Here is a 19221-nt window from a genome sequence, read left to right as displayed (position 1 = left end):
TACAAGCTGATAATGGAGCTCCCAAAGTCGAGTAGTAAAAGTTGAGTGACACTTGTGTTCTCTCTAACATCTCAAACAAAACCATTGGACGCGTGTAGTATTGGTACATGTTTAACTTGCACCAAAACTCCATGACAGGATCCAGCCGGAGAATCTGTAAGCATACAGACAGCAACAAGTTCCAGAGAGACAGAAGGAACTATCTGGAACAGACTTTGGAGGAAACCTGCTCACCACAATCCAGATATCAGGTGCTTACAAAACTGCATATAAGATTGTATTAATTTATATAATGTTTTTTATATATAATTATTCAATAACATTTTTATTATAAAGGGGATACATTCTTCTTATACCTACAGCAGTCATTTACAATGTAGAGAAACCAGATCAAATTCCCTCATAGCAGACAGAATAGACGATCCTTCAGAAGCCAAAGCAGGGTTCATCACTTCTCTACAGCCTCTGATGATCCAGTGTAGTCCATCTCAGGCCCCTCGACCTCCCACCCTGCAGGAATGTGAAGTCATTATACGCCAACTGTACAACACCAACAGCCTGCAGTCCCAGGAGGTGAGATCATATTTCTTAATGCCTCTCAATATATTACATAATCCATTTTCATTTGTCTCCTCTCAGATCCAACGTGTGAAAGCCGTTCTCAAAGACATTGTATTCAACAAGAAAATAACTGCAGAGAATTACATTTTGAACATATATATATATATATATATATATAGATATATATATATATATATATATAGATGTGAAACTTTGCTCTGTTACTATTTGAACAGACCTGTGTCTCAGGCTTGTAAAGCAGAGAAAGTGATCCTCCCTGCCCTCAAACAGCCCCTCAATAACATAGCAGACAGACACAGGAGGACTCAGGCTGTGCAGAGACGTCGTCTACAGAGGACTATGCGCTGAAGGACCAGTCATGTGGTTACGTGACTCCTATGCCACACATTTCAGACTGAAACAGCAGTTTAAATATCTTTATTAATGAAGCAATGCACAAACAGTTAAGACCTTAGTGTACTGAACTAAACAAAACAGATAATTCATGTAAATAGAAAAGAAAGAAAGTATTAATATATTGCCATCATTCAATAGAGGTGCGAGGATTATACTGGGCTGATAGTGCTGATGGGAATACATTCTAAGCAGCTGAAAGGCAAGCCTGCCTCACGCTTTGAGCCCAGGTATTCAGCAGCGCTGTCACCGTGTGCTTGTCAGGAAGCTGAAGGAGTTTAGAGGTCATGTTCTTATGCACACTCTGCAAGAAGGGGTTGGCCTCTGAGGAACAGAGAGAGGAAGGTAAGGAAGTGATGAGTTAATGCGTTTCACAGCCTATGGATTTTCATTTAAATTGGGAGCTTAAGAGTGTTTGCATTTTAAAAGGCAGCCTAAGATAGATAGCATGCTGACATTTAATGCACAAATCAGGCTTAGACTCACCATACTGCTGACCATCATCTTCCCAGTGGGGGCTCTGATCGGGGTAGTCCGCTGGAATGCTCAGCTGAAGAGGGGGAACACTGGGAAGATTTTTATCATCTAGACCGAGACAATGACAGGAGTGAAATCCATTTTTTTTTTTCACATATAAATGGTGCATATAGTGGGCATGGGGCTTGAACTAACCTAGTTTACATATGAGATGCACCGTTCCATTGTTGCTGCAAAAGGACTGGTCCAGACTGATCAGGAATTTGGAATGAAGACGAGCCACCTCCCCTTGAAGTATGTTAGGGATGGTCTGGCGCTCGTCGTCCTCCAGCTTCCGTTTACGGGAAGGAATTGAGGGACCCCTGGAATTAAATATTATGTATTTTAATGTTTCAATTTAGGAGTTAAGGCTGGGTGGTATACATACCATACATTGCTTTTCATTTTTAACCGCAAAACTATATATATTGTGAAAAGCTTAATGAGGTTATTAAAAAAGCATTACATTTTTAATACATATGTACAACATGGCTATGTAATATAAAATGACTACACGTTGCTGTACTCCATTATAAAATGACTACTATTGTGATATAACAATTATAATAGATAGTATTATTCTAAAGTTTTTAGTCATTAAGATTTTTTTATACGTTCATTGAGCAATGACACATTTTATCAAGTGACAGTAAAGACATTTACCATATTACAAAAGATTTCTATTTCAACTAAATGCTGTTCTTTCAAAGTTTTTATTCTTCAAAGAATCCTTATAAAACTGTATAGCTATTTCTACAAAAATAATAAAAAGCACCACTGCTTTCAACATGAATGAAAATAAGAAATGTTTCTCAAGCATTTTTATATATATTATATATTAGAATCATTTCTGAAGGATCATGTGACACTGAAGACTAGAGTAATGACTTGTGAAAATTCAGCCGTGTCAAAGAAATTACATTTTAAAATATAGCAAAATAGTGAAAATTATATTTCACAATATTACTGTATTTTTGATGAAATAAAAGAAACATTCAAAAACATCTGAAAGGTGGTGTTCATTATATACCACAAAAGCAATGCACTGATGATTTAAAATGTAGGCCTGTTATTTGTACAGTTTTACTTTAAGGAAGTTTACAGACTTAAATGAGAGAAAATATATATTTTTTCAGCTGTTGATCTTACATGATTGGGGGTCCATGAATTGCAGTCATAGCTGGAGCAAACGTGCGGTAAAGTGAATGGTTGAAAACCGGAGAGCGGATGTTGGCCAAGACAGCATCCAGCAGCGGCTGGCACAGGTACTGCTTTTTGGTAGACGGCACTGGAGGAGGGGGAGGAGTCGGCTGCAAACCAAAGTCAGACGTCACTGTAGAAATTGGTTGAACAATACAACTTAACTTTGACTCTTTATCTTGAAACGAAAGTTACTTACCACTGCCATGTCATTCTTTAGTTTCTCTAATGCTATTTCACACTTCTGTAGTGTTTTAAGTGGACATCTAGTGGAGGACAGTAATGACACAACCTTAAATCACAAGACAAAGATCTGACACTGGAGACAATATTCGGCATGTCAGGTTTCTTACCTTGTGTTGGGGTCAGTCAAAATGTTGAGCAAACTTTTCATTTTGCTCAAATCCTTCTTCCTATCTGTAAAGACCAAACATAAACCATGATCTTTAAGATCAAAGTGCAAAATAAACAAAAAATCAGCAGCAAAAGGGAAGAAATCTCCAGTACCTTCATTTTTGTCTATTTTGTTAATCATCCTGCGCAGCGGCTCGATATATTTTGACAGCTGCTTCAGTTTATCCATGTAAAGCTGGTCCTCAGATTGTGGGCTCAACACAGAGTTTGGATTGCCTGTAATCCAAAAAATTCATAAATCAAATTATTATGGTTGCAACAAAATTTAAATTCTGGCCAACAGTGAAAAGTAAATAAATAAAAACTAAAATTCTGTAATTTTAAAGGTTACAATTGAATATAGGCATCACACAATTATAATGCTCGATATTAAAATGAATTTTGAGATTTGCTAAAGATTACATTCAACAGTGTTATTAAATTGATAAATGTTTAAAGATCAAGTGAAAAATGAGGATGAAAGTCTAAATGTAAAAAAAAAAGGATGCACAAGTAAATATTCAATATTAACTAATATATACATATCTTAAAAATAAGCAATTCTATGGAGTATAACAAGAAAGCTGTTCTGTACCTGGTGTATTGAGTAGTCCAGGTGAAGGTTCCTGGAGGGGGTAACTCTGGGGGGTGCGTGAAGATCCAGGACTCTGGGACGGCTGAGGAGAGGGACTAGGTTGGAAACCTCCAGGAGAAGGGGTTGGACCAGAGCTAGAGCGAAAAAGGTTTAATTAACCTTTTGTAGTTATGGCAATACATAGTAGAAAAACTAAACTATTTCACTATACCTGACAGAGTTGGGCTGAGAGGAAGGAGGCTGGGGAGATGGCTGAGGCTGGGGGGGAGGTGGCATCGGCTGCACCTGAACTGGGGAGGGCGATGACATCATTTGTTGACCCTTTGAAGAATTTAGGAGAGAGGAAAAATGAAAATGCATTCAAAGTAACCACATGAGTGGAGGAAAGCTGGCACTGCACTGGTGAAGCCAGTTACCTAGAGACATCAGACAAGGTCAAGATCAGCTTGCTCTGACTGTACAGCGCCAGTAGATGGTGCTATATAACGAGTAGATGGTTGCCTCTAATTAGCTTCCTAGCACTTTAAGAGAATAACAAAATCCAGTCCACTTACCTGTGCCACACACTTTTCATTTCAATTTTATGCTGCCCTAAGTGCTTCTGGGTCATTCCTGAATAAATGTTTCTGATTGTGAAACTAGTTGGGGGTGGGAGTGGGGGATAAAGAGAGGCAGATGAGAGTGGATTATGGACAGCCTTCGCTCTAGTGTAAAGCCACAGACATTCACACCCACTGGGTTGCAGCGCTGAGACCCAGCACTCAGCCCTGCGGTAAATACCTGTGGCATTTGCTGTCCTCCAATGGCAACGGGGTTTTGAGGAATGGCAGAGTTCGGGGTGGCGCGGGGCAACCGAGGTGGAATTTGCATCCCAGGACGGGGCATCATCTTTGAGGAGGACAGAGGGGACAACAGACATGTCACAAGCAAAACAATAAATGCAGTGCATCAGCGGACATGACGAAGCACATGCAAGAATGCAAACAAATAGATTCGACAGGTCTGCAAGCACAGATGCACATACAGTCACATTCAGTTATGCAACGCGAGGCTCTCCAAAAATAAAAAGATGTGGCAGTATAGTGAGCTTCCTCTCATTCCCCTAGAGCATTTAAAAGAATATCCTGGGTTCAATACAACTTAAGCTCAATTGATAGCACTTTTGACAATGATTACTACAACTACAAAAATTAATTTTTGACTTGTCCTCATCTTTAAAAAAAAAAATCTGGGGTGCACTTACAACAGAAGTGAATTGGGCCAATCCATTTCAATACTAAAGCATGTGTGTGAAAAAAAAAATCACTTAACTTTTAGTAAGTAAAGATACACTTAAATAGAACATCTAAAAAGACAAGAATAACTTTACATCTCAAATACTAGACAGAATAAACATAAGTGTGATTTTTGCTTAAACATCCTAAGGCTCACCGTAAATGGTTATGGTAACCAAAAATGATGCCTATTAAGCTTAAATTGTATTGAAACTAAAATATTTCTTTAACAACACTGGTTGTCAAGACAAGGCAAGCCACAGGCCAATGGATTTCATGCCATCTTTTCATGTACCACAACCATGCAAGGCAAGAAAAGATCCAATGGGTGCTGCTGCATCTAACACAAGCCTTTCAACTGCAAATTAATGTTGTGGTTGAGCTTGCCATCCTCCATACATGAAATGGCTTTCAGAGGGGTCAAACAATGTGCGGATGCTATGCAACCATCAATATCTTCCTTCAAATACATTCAGGGAATCATTTAAAGACCCAAAAGGCAATATTAGAGTATCTTAGCAATCGCTGCAAACTTTTTTAAAAAGGAATGCATTTCTTGTCAGGTGCATGCAGAAAGTGCTTGTGGGTTCAAAATAGCAAGCATGCAATCAAGCTGTTAGCTGCACATACACGCATAATGCAAATGAGATCAAAAACTAATGCTACTCAAACTGACTGCTCTGCTGGATTTCACAGCTCTGCAATAGAATAGAGATTTCCATCTCTAGATTTAGTATAAACTATGGCCACAGATATGGGACAAAGTGAATGAAAGCAACATGAAGCAAAATGTTATCTTCCGCCGAATGCTCACAGATAAGAGGGTCACCCTAGAGGGAGAGATCTGACTAAATGTATTTGAGAAAGTAAGATAGGCAGCTAGTTTTGCTTATATATGGGTAAAAACTGGATGTACTTTATATATACCTGCTAAAGGCAAGTGCTAACAAATATAGCAGAAATAGCCTCCAGAATGCATTTGTAGCAAGAAGTGTTGGGCATTTATTCAATGAGATTACCTGTAGAACTAACTACGCTTTCAGCAGTGAGATTTGTTTGTATCAGTATCAACCTGTAGCCTTTAATTTAAACACACACATATATACACACATATACAGTGGATATAAAAAGTCTACATACCCCTGTTAAAATGCCAGGTTTCTGTGGTGTAAAAAAAGAGACCAAGATAAATCATTTCAGAACTTTTTCCACCTTTAATGTAAGCTATAACCTGTACAACTCAATTGAAACAAAAAACAAACTGAAATCTTTTAGGGAATATTTGCAAAATATATAGAAAATATTTACTTAGCAATATTTGCCCACTCTTCTTTGCAAAAAAGCTCCAAATCTGTCAGATTGTGAGGGCATCTCCTGTGCACAGCCCTCTTCAGATCACCCCACACATTTTCAATCGGATTCAGGTCTGAGCTCTGGCTGGGCCATTCCCAAATCTTCTGGTTAAGCCATTTGGATGTATGCTTTGGGTTTCTCACCGGTTAATCGACGCATGACAACACCGGTAGTATCACCATGGTGGTGGGGTTGTTTGAGTTTTCCCTCTTTTCCACGCTTTCCTTCGGTTTTAAATAGATTGTAAAAGCTCCGTGCACGTTTTACTTTCACATTTAAATTTGCGGCAATTCGGCGACAAGCAGTTGTTTGTTTTTAGTTCGTTTGAGTTTTCCCACTTTCCTTTGCTTAAATAGCTTGTAAAAGCACCGTGCGCATTTTACTTTCACTTTTAAATTAGCGGCAATTCGGCATCAATTGCTTGAATTCAATTCAAGCAACAACAAAATACCACATAACTTTTATTAACAAAATTAATAAAAATACACCATGCTATATGCCTAACATAAAATAACTTACAAATTTTAAATAGGTATACAAAACTGAAAATGAGTAAAGACTGAGGAACAAATAATTATAAAACTTAAAAGGTTTATTAGCAAAACGATTAAGAAATTTTGGAGGCACGGAATGCAAACACCTTGATGTAAAATAATGGGGGGAAAATCAAACAGTTTAAATAAAATTAAAATCAGCAAATACTGTGGAACCAAATAAATGAGAAACGAATGTTAAAAAAACCTTCCAATATCACCTTAGATAAATGGCAGGTCAACTGGCTTTTCAAAATCCAAAATATTTTTAAAACAGGTGCTTTTACATTTAGTTTTGAAACTCTTCTGTCATCGTCTTGTCTGATCTTGAAATCTGATCTATGATGCGCGACTGTCGTTCGTTCAGTGTGCTGCATTGAGCAACCGCGTTCGGTTTTAATTGTAGTGTCTGTTCTCTAACTGAACTAAATGATTTTTATTACTGTAAAAAAAAAAAAATCTAAATTACGGTGAGGGACGGCAAGTGGCTTAACACCGGTATCACTGCCAACACCGTCTATCGCAGCAAGCCTAATGTGCAGTGTTGTTGTTTTTTTGCCAAACATACCTTTTAGAATTATAACCAAAAAGTTCAACCTTGGTTTCATCAGACCATAAAACATTTTCCCACATGCTTTTTGGGAGACTTAAAATGTGTTTTTGCTAAATTTAGCCAGGCTTGGATGTTTTTCTTACCACCCTACCCCATAGCCCAGACATATGAAGAATATGGGTGATTGTTGTCACATGTACTACACAGCCAGTACTTGCCAGAAAAGCCTACTAAAACAGCTACACTTTATTTGGGTTTAATCAAAGGCACTTTAAATGATGGCAGGTGTGTACTGACTCCTATTTAACATGAGTTTGAATGTGATTGCTTAATTCTGAACACAGCCATATCCTTGGTTATAAGAGGGTGTGCACACTTAGTTTCTTTACTTTTACTTCCCCTTTCCTAAAAGATTTCAGTTTGTTTTTAATTGAGTTGTACAGATTATAGTTTACATTAAAGGTGGAAAAAGTTCTGAAATGATTTATCTTGGTCTCATTTTTTCACACCACAGAAACCTGGCATTTTAACAGGGGTGTGTAAACTTTTTATATCCACTGTACATATAAATATATACATATATATATACATAATTTACATAATATATGTATGTGTACTGTTTATTTATTATGTATATATAAATACACACACATACAGTATATATTTTGAAAATATTTACATGTATATACACACGTTTATATTATATTTTATATACAAGTAAGGGATAATCAACGGCTAGCTGTGCTTTGCGTCGGGCGGTCCTTTGCCTCCACGTCGTTGATTATCCCTTACATAAGAAATATACACAGAACACACTCATACATTATGTAAACAAAAACGTTTATTTAGCAGCACTAATATATATATATATATATATATATATATATATATATATATGGGTCAAAGATGAGACATCCCATTTTGATGTCCACATCAAATTAAATTAATAAAAGAAAAAGTGATTTTAATAATAAATTTGTTTTTATTATTTATTGTTTTTTTTTTTTATTTCAAATGATGAAAAACTTCTTGCTAAAAAAACCTAGGGTTAAACCTAGTGGTTTGATGGATAGAGACTAAATGTTTTGTTTTTTTTATTACAATTCATTAGCTTTTGAGGGCTGCACTGCGATCATTAAGTAGATATTTTGATGTCATTAAAGATTATTTTTCTAAATATGCCTGACGTTTTTCTTTTTGGTATATGAACTACTGTTACATTTTAATAGGTGTCTTATGTAAATCGTAGTAAAAAATTTACAATAGTCATTACTTTTTGCAAAAAATTAAATTGAACACTAGACATTCTAATGTATGGAGAGAAAAAAAATTAAAGCTGTGTTCAACGTATAGTTTTGATGCCTGACCCATATTTTATGTATATTGACCAGAGAACGAGGCTCACTGCTTGTGGCCAACAACTAAACCTCTGTTGACAAAAATAATGTTGACGTATAATCCCTGTGTGTTAGGACATGTGCAGTACACTACGGCCCACCACCAGGCAAGGAATAGAGTTTTGACATTCAAAAGAAATTGTGTGTTGATTTTGGTAGCATGCAATCACTCCACGCTTCGTCTCTTATCTCAGTCCTCACCGCGGCTTGCACTGGGCTTACCTGGCCAGGGACTGCGGCTAGCTGGCCTGCCTGCTGGACCTGTTGAGCCTGCTGTTGTTGCTGCTGCTGCTGCTGTTGTTGCTGTTGTTGTTGTTGTTGTTGCTGCTGCTGCTGCTGCTGCTGTTGTTGTTGCTGCTGCTGCAATACTCTCGCCTGCTTGTATAAACACAAGCAAACAGGAAGGTATATGAGACACTGAAACTGCCAGGTGCGATATGCATTTCATCCATTTACGATTACATCAACCAAGACGAATGTCAATAATAGGTGCAAAAAATTTGATTATGCATTTTGCATTATTCGCAGTTTGCGGCGCTTTACCTGCATTGCATGCTGGAGCTTCAGATGTTGCTGCTGTTGTTGGCTGAGTGAGCTGATGGGTTGATGCTGTCCAGGAGCCATTTGTGCTAATGACTGGGGCACCATGACTTGTTGCTGCTGCGAATGAGGGGGCATCTGACCTCCCACTCCCTGAGCCTGTACCTGGGCTTGACCTTGAGCTTGAACCTGAGCCTGGACCTGGGCTTGAAGCTGCTGTTGCTGCTGCATTTGGGCCTGGGCCTGGGCCTGGGCCTGGGCTTGAGCTTGAGCCTGAGCCTGAGCTTGAGCCTGAGCCTGAGCCTGAGCTTGGGCCTGAGCTTGAACTTGGGCCTGAGCTTGGGCCTGAGCTTGGGCCTGAGCTTGGGCCTGGGCCTGAGCATGTGCATGAACCTGTTGTTGGTGCAGTTGCTGCATTTGTGCTAACTGGTGCTGCTGCATTCTTGTTTGGTGCAACTGGAGGCAGAGCCATTAAAACAATAAATACTCAATGAGAAATGAAACATCACCAAAGGAACTCAATTAGGGCTGGGTATTGGCACAGATAATATTGAAGTGCCCCTATTATGGATTTTTGAAAATTACCTTTCATGCAATGTGTAACACAGCTCTAAGTGAATGAAAACATCCTGCAAAATGTTAAATCATGTGCACCATGTATAAAGTTATTGGACCTCATTCATGAAACATTCGTAAATATAGGAGGAAATCCTGAGTAATTTGCACGTAAAAACGGACCTTCCCGAAAACTCTCCTCCGGGTTCACTAACGTTTCGTAAACTTCCGATTTGATCGTTAAACATGCGCATTTTAATGAATTCCAATCATTCGTAAATAGGGTGCTCGTGCCAGAGCGGTCAGTCGCTAGAGTGCCTCTTGAGATCAGGAGAGTGAGGTTTTTCCTGTACAGCACTAACCCACTGGCCTCTGCTACACTCACCCCCCTAAACCTCACTCCCATCCGGGTCACGGCACCAATGTTGCGGTCCTACTCACCCCGCTCCGAGCGGGATTCGAACCGCGGTCTCCGGTGTGGGAAGCGGACGCTCTACCTGTACAGCAGGTTTGGCTCCAGTAAATAAATATTGCATAAATGCAAAAAAGACTAATAGGCCATGTGCCTAACAATAAATATTCAGTAACGTGTGTCCACTAAAGCGTTTTTAGCCAGCTGAAAAATGTCAGGCGCTCTTCTTAAAACGACCAGCTGGTGGCGCTTGAGAACACTTTGGTGGCACAGCGTTTTTCCAGCTGAGACATTTTGATTGCTATGATGTGGAATATCCACAGCAGGTATTACTAGTATTTTGAAGAATATTACTGAATATAAAAATGCAGTAACCAGCAATATTAACTTCTCTATTGTTGTTCAGTTGTTGTACAAGTAGGATGATTGGTCAGTGTAGTAGGCTATTTGTCCCGCCCTTCCTCCATTGATTGGACGGCTGGGTAAAAAGTGAGTGTTAAGCACTGCGTTTACCCAAAGCTAAACAGTTTATCAACTCTCAGCAAAAAAAAAAAAAAAAAACAGCCAACAAACTATATATTATATAAAATATTATGATGGCAGTCCATCAAAATTCAGTGTCATCAGTTTGCCAAAAAGAACACAAAACATTTTACGCACCATTTACACGTAGTAGGGAGCAGGTGTACATTTCTTTCGTACCAACTAACATTTTGAAAATACGAACACTTTCATGAATCCGAAAATTTATGTCAGAACAGCTTTACGAACGATTTACACAAAAATTTGTTCTGTTCGTGTTTCATGAATGAGGCCCAATGTCTCTCAAAAGAAAGACGCGGCTCTGAATCATTGAAACGAGTCATTTTAAAATGAATCCCAAGCCGTTTCATATTGCCCACCCACTTGTTGGTCTTTTCATGTTGGTCTGAATGAAAATGCAAATTCATTCTTTGCCACTAGGTGCCACTTTTAGAGTGGTAAAATAGCAGTTTTCCCGGCAACGCTATACACAAAGCAGCACTGCGCTCACAAACTCTGCTTTATCAGGCATTACAGGCATGATGAATGAAAATGATACCAATCACCGCAGATTAGTGTCACGCAAAGGAGGGATTTGGAAAATTGAATCATTGAGCGAATCGTTTGGGGGTCATTGAGCAAGTAAGGTAAAAATAAATGCATATTATAAGACAATGAAAGTGTTTTTTGACCTTGCATGCATGTCAACCTGTTTTTGGGGACTCCCAAAACCAAAATATTAACCTTTCATTACCCATAATAGGAGCACTTTAATGGATATGATGCCAATTCACAAACTCCTGATTCGATTCTGATCCATCTACTAATACTGTAAACTATACAGGGAATAGTGTCATTTGATACATAGCATTAAAAGGTTAAAACTAATAATAGTCTCCAAAATCAATAGGGAATATGTTGAACATCCTGTTTTACAGAATATGGAAGTTTGTTGCACATAACACACATCACTATTTAGGCCTATATGAAGTGAAGTGACATTCAGCCAAGTATGGTGACCCATACTCGGAATTCGTGCTCTGCATTTAACCCATCACGCGTGCACACACACAGCAGTGAACACACACACACCGTGAACATACACCCGGAGCAGTGGGCAGCCATTTTATGCTGCAGCGCCCGGGGAGCAGTTGGGGGTTCGGTGCCTTGCTCAAGGGCACCTCAGTCGTGGTATTGAGGGTGGAGAGAGCGCTGGACATTCACTCCCCCCACCTACAATTCCTGCCGGCCGGAGACTCGAACCCGCAACCTTTGGATCACGAGTCCAACTCTCTAACCATTAGGCCACGATATTTAGATATAATCATCAATGCTCAAAAACTGAGTTATATAAAAACATGTAAATTGCACATAAGGCAGTACATCAACTTTTTAATTAAAGTTATTTCTAAAATTATTTCTATTTCAGTTCGTTGTTGAAATATAAACATTTAGATGGTAGCTAACGTCATTTATTCCATCACTAGCTGGTTAAGCAAATATAATACAGTGGATATATTCATCAAAATGCTCCTCTCCTGACTATATCGAGTCTATGGACACTGAAGGGCTTTCCTGAGGCATTGCTTACAAACTGTTTCATTGACATCTTTCTGTGTTTAAAACACCGATTGATTGATTACATGAGACATGATACATTTCAGCAAGTTGTACCGTTTCTTTCAACATATCTTCTGATGTTCATTTATGTTGATTTTCTGTTATAACTTGTAAAGAGGAAAGGATGAGCAGGTGAACAGACAGTTTAAATGGCTTAAATGCACCATGTAATGGTTATTTCAACAACAAACTGAAGTAGAAATATAATTTTATCTTTAAAATTTGATCTGTTGAATTTTTATGTTTTATACAACTCAAATTTTTTATTTGAATATTGATGATTGTAGCTAACAAAGCTCAAAAAACTCTGATTGCTGGAAAGCAGGTGCTCTACTGAAGTTCTATTCACACATCAACAGAAAACAGCATAGACAGTTCATCTGAAAATCGGTTTATCAAAATTAAGATAAATTAAAACTAATTAATCGATATTGTCAACCAAGCCCTAGATTTCACTGATTATTAGACTAGGTCTTAAATGTATTTCTCCAAAAAGAGGGGAAATTATCAGTGATTAATGATTTAAATTTTACATTTTCAACAAAAAAAATAAGTAGGGTTACAGAAGACTTGGATTAAGTTTTACAATTATGAAATTATTACAGAATTTTCAGTTTTAAGTAAACTAACCCTTTAATTCAAAAGACATTCATGCAGTATTCAATGGACCCTCACCACCACCATTTAAAGGGGCCACTGGATGCGACATGCACTTTTACAAGTTGTTTGAACTGAAATGTGTGTTGAGAGTGTGTATACAACCTCCCTATAATGATAAAGATCCACCCAGTTTTTTTTTTTTTTATCTCGTTAAATCATGAGAGAGAGAGAGAGAGAGAGAGAGAGAGAGAGAGACCCTGTGACATGATGTCCCTGCAACTCTTTAAAACACAACACACAGGGCAACCCGAAATGTTTTGAAGTGTGCTTCCATTTCTAGGGTCATATGGACTGGATGGCAGAGTCCGTTCAAAAAAACAGCATTTACTCTATAGACGGTTTCAACGGCAACAACATAAACACAAATTACTGCGCATGCGCGTTTTTGTGGCCCCAACTTAATTTCTGGTAGACATCCAGATAGATTCAGTAACAGTTTAGAGTAGATAATTTTTTTATAACAAGCAAAATATGTTTGCTGAGTAAATCAGACAGACTACTTGGACGGACTTATTAAAAATGCAAATTCCTTCTCTGCCAGCAGAAGGTGCTTTATCGCGGATTCGCTGGAGAACTAGAGGTTTCCCCGGAAACAGCTGTTGGGCTGTACATTACACAAAGCAGTGCTGAGCTTACAAACGATGCTTTATCAGGCATAACATGCAAGATGAAATGAAAACGACATCAAACATTTTCTGAAGACAATCTTCCCTCAGAAATACATGATATTTCGTTATAAAGATATACGTCTTTATATTCTATTTACTGTCAAATTTACATTTACATTTATTCATTTAGCTGACGCTTTTATCCAAAGCGACTTACAATTGCTATATGTCAGAGGTCGCACGCCTCTGGAGCAACTAGGGGTTAAGTGTCTTGCTCAGGGACACATTGGTGTCTCACAGTGGATTCGAACCCGGGTCTCTCACACCAAAGGCATGTGTCTTATCCACTGCGCCATCACCACCCCAAATTTAAATAAACAATTAAATGATAAAAATAATTACAACTACATTAACCACTTAATTGTAGAAAAATACAATTATTAAAAAAAACTTAAAGGAATATTCACAAAATTGTTCTACCATGTATTCATTTTAACCGTAAACCTTTGTTTGTTTTCCAAAAGATAAAAGGGTTTATTTTTCATTTGATTACAAATACACGTTTCATGCCTTCATTTGATTATCAGAAAAAATAAAACAAGAATTTCTGGAAGAAAAAAATTTTTTTTTTCAAAATGTTGAAATTGAGAGTTTGTGACTTATTTTGTTCACTGAAATAAATGTTTTTGTTATTACACACAGAGTAAAGTACCAAAAAAAGGTACCGTTCACATTTGAACCGGTACGGTACTGGTAACCAATCATCTCAATTCATCAATTCATCTCTGTTTGAAAACCTGGATATGCAGTTACTTGCGGAATTATCTTGATTGCGTGGGTTACTTGCTCAAATATTGATTTTGGATCATTTTTAACCAAAAAGTTACGGACTGCAGCATTAAGTTTTAATCTGGCATTTTTTAAAACTAGCTAGAAGGCTGGTCAGCTTGCTATAGCGCGACCTTTGATTATTATTATTTAAAATATTACATGAAGGTAGTTTGGCCTGTTTTCTGCTGCTGCAATTCTGTCTGATGATGCAGTAACTACCATGGGGGAAGAAAAAAAATTTATCTTCGGTCTGTTGTCATACTGAAGATGTTTTATCAGTAATGACACCAAAAATTTAAGACCCATCGAATATGAATTTAAGACATTTTAAGACTTTTTAAGGACCCGCGGACTACAGCCTACTTATATAGGCCATAATGCTCAAACCCTATTTGCTTATTTTGTTTCATAATAGTATATTTTGTGTTTATTTTATAATTTTGTTTACAATATTATGTTTCTGGACAATGTGGTTAATATTTAACAGTGTATCTTTAAGAGAATAGGTTGGTGATGTTTAGAAGATATAGTTTTTTTGAGCTGTCTCACAAGGGAGAAAAAAGAGAAATGTAATTTAATGGATGGTGATGACAATGTGGAAATAATCAAGAACAAGTTTGCACCAGAGTTTAAACAATTTCTTGGAGAGTTTTGTGCTATAAATGCTTCTGTTAAAGAACTGCTAATTCAATTAGGGTGTGATGAAGAAGTTAGTAAGGATTAACTACAGTGGTTTGAACCTAAAGCAGAGGCTTTCAGTAAATTTACAAGTGAAGTGGATGCGTAGATTGACATTGCTCTGCAATCTAAGAAGGAATCAATGAAGGTTAGTGAAGAGCCCTGGAGACAGTATATCAGTATCTTCTAGGAGCTCTCGTAGGTCTAAAGCATGTGATGTATGGTGTTACTTCATCCGTTTCATCTGCACGCCTAAAGGCAGAACTGGAAAAGGCAGCATTACTAGCAAAGGCAGCAATATTAAAACAAAGGCAAGCTTTGGATGAAAAAGAGTTTAAGGCCAAAAGAGAGCAACTGGAAGTCCAAACTGCAATAGCTGCAGCCGATGCACAGCTTAAAGTTTTAGAGAAGTGAGGATCACAGGGATCAGATGGTAAGCAAAGTGAAGCCAATATATCCCGAACTGAGCATGAAGAGTCCAGTGTATGTGTTAGACATTCTCCACAATCTTATCATGGAAGAAGTCAACATCAGCATTCCACTGCAGCAAATGTAGGAAGCAGCCATGGTTCTGCCACACATGGTGCCACTCATGGTGCTACCAAACCTGAGACGCTGTTGACTATTGCAAAAGCAAAATGATATCACAGAATGTATTTTAAAGCAGCAGAGACTGTCTTTACCTCCACAGAATATTCCCACCTTTAAAGGTGATCCCTTGGAATACAATCTTTTCATGAGTGCGTTTGAAAATGGTGTGGAAAGTAAGACTGAAAATTGTAGTGATCGACTGTACTTTCTGGAGCAGTACACCAGTGGACGGCCCAGGGAACTGGTGCAAAGTTGTTTCCATATGCAGCCTGAGGATTTCGTAGGCAAAGCTACTTCTGAAGGAGCACTTTGGTGATAAATACAAAATCTCCATGGCATAAAACTTTAGGTTGGCCCGTTATTTATTCAGAAGACAGTTCTGCCACCTTGGCGCAAATTCCTGAGAAAGAAAGGGCTAAAGAAATTAAAGATCTTGATTTTGATCAAGATTCACTTCCCATCGAAAGAGTATTAGGGGTACAATGGTGCATCCAGTCTGACTGCTTCAAATTCAGCGTGTTCATCCAAAATAGACCCCTAACAAGAAGAGGAATTCTGTCTACAATTAGCTCAGTGTACGATCCATTGGGGATCTTATTACCAGTGATTTTACCAGTGAGGAACATCTTGCAGGAACTATGCAGACTGAAATTCAGTTGGGATGAGACTGAAGGGATGGTACCAAAGTATTGCTCAGCAATGGTCAAAATGGCTTGCAGATCTGCCTCAGCTCAGTGAATTTGGAATTAACAGATGCTTTAAACCTGCACAAATTATACTACTAAAGTAAAGTCTCATGAGAACGGCTCGTCACCCCATGTAAGAGAGGGACAGGGGAAAAGTGCTCATTAGCATTTAAAGGAACATGCACTAAAATGGCTTGCTGAAAACAGAGCTGATTTTGACAAGGTAAAATGGGTGTTGTTTTACACTACCACTGAGAAATTTTAACCAAAGTATGTTATAGACTTTTCATTAAGACCCTAAAAAATCATATTCAACTTGTGGAAAATGGGCATCCGATGACCCATTTAAGTGGCGCAAACATTAATCTTTCCATTCTCTGTTACCTGGTTCTGTTGTTGCTGCTGAGTCTGGGCCTGCTGCTGTTGTTGATTCTGATGCTGCATTTGTTGATTCTGATGGTGCTGCCTTATCTGTTGGAACTGCATGGCATTCGGCTGCTGAGGCTGCATGGCTGCCTGTTGCTGTGACTGAAACTGCTGAAATTGAATGGACTGCTGCTGTTGCTGCTGTTGCATCATTGGCATCTGCCCGGCAGCACCTGCTGAGATTGATATTGCATCACAGGCAATGTATGGGAATTAAAAATAAGATTATTAAACCACAGTTTCTCTAATCAGCCGACAGCTATAGAACTTACCAGCCTGCTGGCTTCCCTGCATGGCATGTTGACCCATTTGCATTTGCATTTGCCCCATACCACCCATTTGTGCACCAGAGGGCCGTGGTCCAATGCCAATAACTCCAGGACCACCTCCACCCACTCCTGGTATATTTTGCAGGGCATTCAGAGGGTCTAAAAATAAACAGTAATACCTTGAAATTTGGCAGAAAATGAACACTTACAGTTTAATAGTGTACATAAGAAGACCTAAAATAGCCCACCTTGTGACTTTTTATCTGCAATGAAAAACAAACCGATCAATACATAGTAAACATACAAACATCACAGCTAAAAGAAAAAATGTTAACAATGAAAACATAGTATATTGCTACTTACGAATGTCTCTAAAATGAATTATCAGTCTTGCAACTAAAGACAAATACTCCTCCTGTTGAAAAAAAGGATAGTATACTTGTTGCACTTTTAACAATCACATACTAACAAATCTTTTCTGTTGGAGTGTAGCATGCTCAATTAAAATAAATACTTACTCTGGTCTTTGCCTTGATAAAAACATGGTTCTCCATGTCAGTACTGGACTTTGTGTGAGCAGTTCCTGCTTTTCTCATGGCTTCATCTCTGCAATATAATAAAGCAGATGTCTGAATGTTTTATCAAAATTGATACATGACAAATGATACATGAACTGTTACTACCTATTGTTAACTGACTATCAATCATTTAAGAAATATCAAGAACATGAGCACTACAAAGCAACAAATAAATATTTACTAGCAAAAAGATAAAATATTCTGATAGAGATTTCAATACATGAAATTCTGAAATTAAGTGTATTGTTATCATAGAAGTATTACTCCATAGAATAGTCTTAAAAGACGTTCTTCAAAGAATTCAGATATATCAACATCTTTAGTTCTGTTATTGAATGTAACATATTGCAATAAAATAATTATAACCTTATAAGTATAGCTCAGCCAAAAATGAAAATTGTTTCATCATTTACTTACCCTCAGGTTGTTGCAAACCTGTATGAATTTCTTTCAGCTGCTGAACACAAAAGAAGATATTTTGAAGAATGTTGGTAAACTAATTTGACAGTAGCCATTGACTTCCATAGTATGGAATACATGGATTTCATAAATGTAATACTATGGAAGTCAATGGCATCATCAACTGTTTGGCTATCAGCATTCTTCTTTAGTGTTTGGCAGAAGAAAGAAAAAATCATACAGGTTTGAATCAAGTGGAGGGTGTGTAAATAATGACAGAACTTTTGTTTGTTTTTTTGTATTCAGTATGTTTGGATGAACTATCACTTTACGAAAAGTCTCTGTTTTCAAAGTAACCAAAAACACAATTTTGGTGGAATCTTAAATTTCATTTAAAAATATTAGAAAAGTCAATTCACAACACTTTGCAATAAACACAACTCCAAAATAAATGGCTAATTCTTTCTTCAAAGAGATGACAAAATGAGCAATTGAGTGACTATTAGAAGAGTTTATTGTGAGCCTCAAGTAATAAATCACAAGACAATCTTAAAGGTTGTTTTCTTTGCCCACTACATGTTAAACAATATTTATATCTGACTGTTTCGCTTGTAACGTTACTTCTTTGGACTAATATTTAATGAGGCTAACTTTATATTAGCTAGCCGAATAGATAAAAAAAACTCAAAACAACCTTAAAAATGTCATCTCATATAATGAACATAATACCGTGATTAGATTGATACCATATAAGTTATAAATATGCATGCATATCATTGAAGATTTCGACTGTGTATAACAGATGTTCTGATAACACGTTCGAGCATCCGCTAGTTAGCAGCTAAATAGCTAGCTGCCCTCAGTTATTTCCAAAATGCGCTAATATAAAACATACAAAAAAATATTCTTATACTCACATTTGGGCCACTACTTTCTGTCTAAAGGCTGTACTCCTCCAATCACTATCAGGACCAGTGACATCCATAACTGATAATGTTGAACAAGCTGTTTCCAAATAGTAGAGTTAGCGTCTAGCGATAGTATCACTTTACTGAGT

General features: G+C 37.7%; 1 protein-coding gene and 1 pseudogene across 2 annotated transcripts in view; one reads left to right on the top strand and one right to left on the bottom strand.

The window, feature by feature from the left end:
* The window catches only part of LOC306855984, a 1939-nt pseudogene extending 870 nt beyond the window's left edge, over window positions 1-1069 (top strand). The window contains exons 2-5 of the transcript in view: window positions 1-40; window positions 139-251; window positions 381-573; window positions 640-1069. The product of the transcript in view is annotated as an uncharacterized misc_RNA (transcript). The remainder of the gene's footprint in view (window positions 41-138; window positions 252-380; window positions 574-639) is intronic.
* LOC306855982 (mediator of RNA polymerase II transcription subunit 15-like) lies at window positions 984-19221 on the bottom strand. The gene is made up of 18 exons (XM_079394945.1): window positions 19082-19221; window positions 17706-17793; window positions 17551-17602; window positions 17436-17450; window positions 17191-17346; window positions 16877-17094; window positions 9333-9785; window positions 9012-9167; window positions 4460-4567; window positions 3891-4000; window positions 3680-3813; window positions 3199-3321; window positions 3045-3108; window positions 2891-2957; window positions 2641-2801; window positions 1648-1814; window positions 1462-1560; window positions 984-1299 (listed from the first exon to the last, which is right to left on the bottom strand). The coding sequence occupies exons 1-18, from the start codon at window positions 19147-19149 to the stop codon at window positions 1163-1165; spliced, it is 2376 nt and encodes a 791-aa protein (XP_079251071.1). The 5' UTR covers window positions 19150-19221; the 3' UTR covers window positions 984-1162.

The sequence above is a fragment of the Barbus barbus genome (genome assembly GCF_936440315.1).
Source record: "Barbus barbus genome assembly, chromosome: 36".
NCBI lineage: Eukaryota > Metazoa > Chordata > Actinopteri > Cypriniformes > Cyprinidae > Barbus > Barbus barbus.
Note: the sequence above shows the minus strand (reverse complement) of the source record. Positions and strands in the feature narration are given on the sequence as shown.

Bases quoted from the DNA above. Each gene is read 5' to 3' on its own strand.
- LOC306855982 (XM_079394945.1), bottom strand. From the start codon at position 19,149: ATGGATGTCACTGGTCCTGATAGTGATTGGAGGAGTACAGCCTTTAGA. The intron at 17,603-17,705 runs GTAAGTATTTAT...TTTTTTCAACAG, and splicing joins TTATCAAGGCAAAGACCAGA to GAGGAGTATTTGTCTTTAGT. The intron at 1,300-1,461 runs GTGAGTCTAAGC...TCTGTTCCTCAG, and splicing joins AGATGATGGTCAGCAGTATG to AGGCCAACCCCTTCTTGCAG.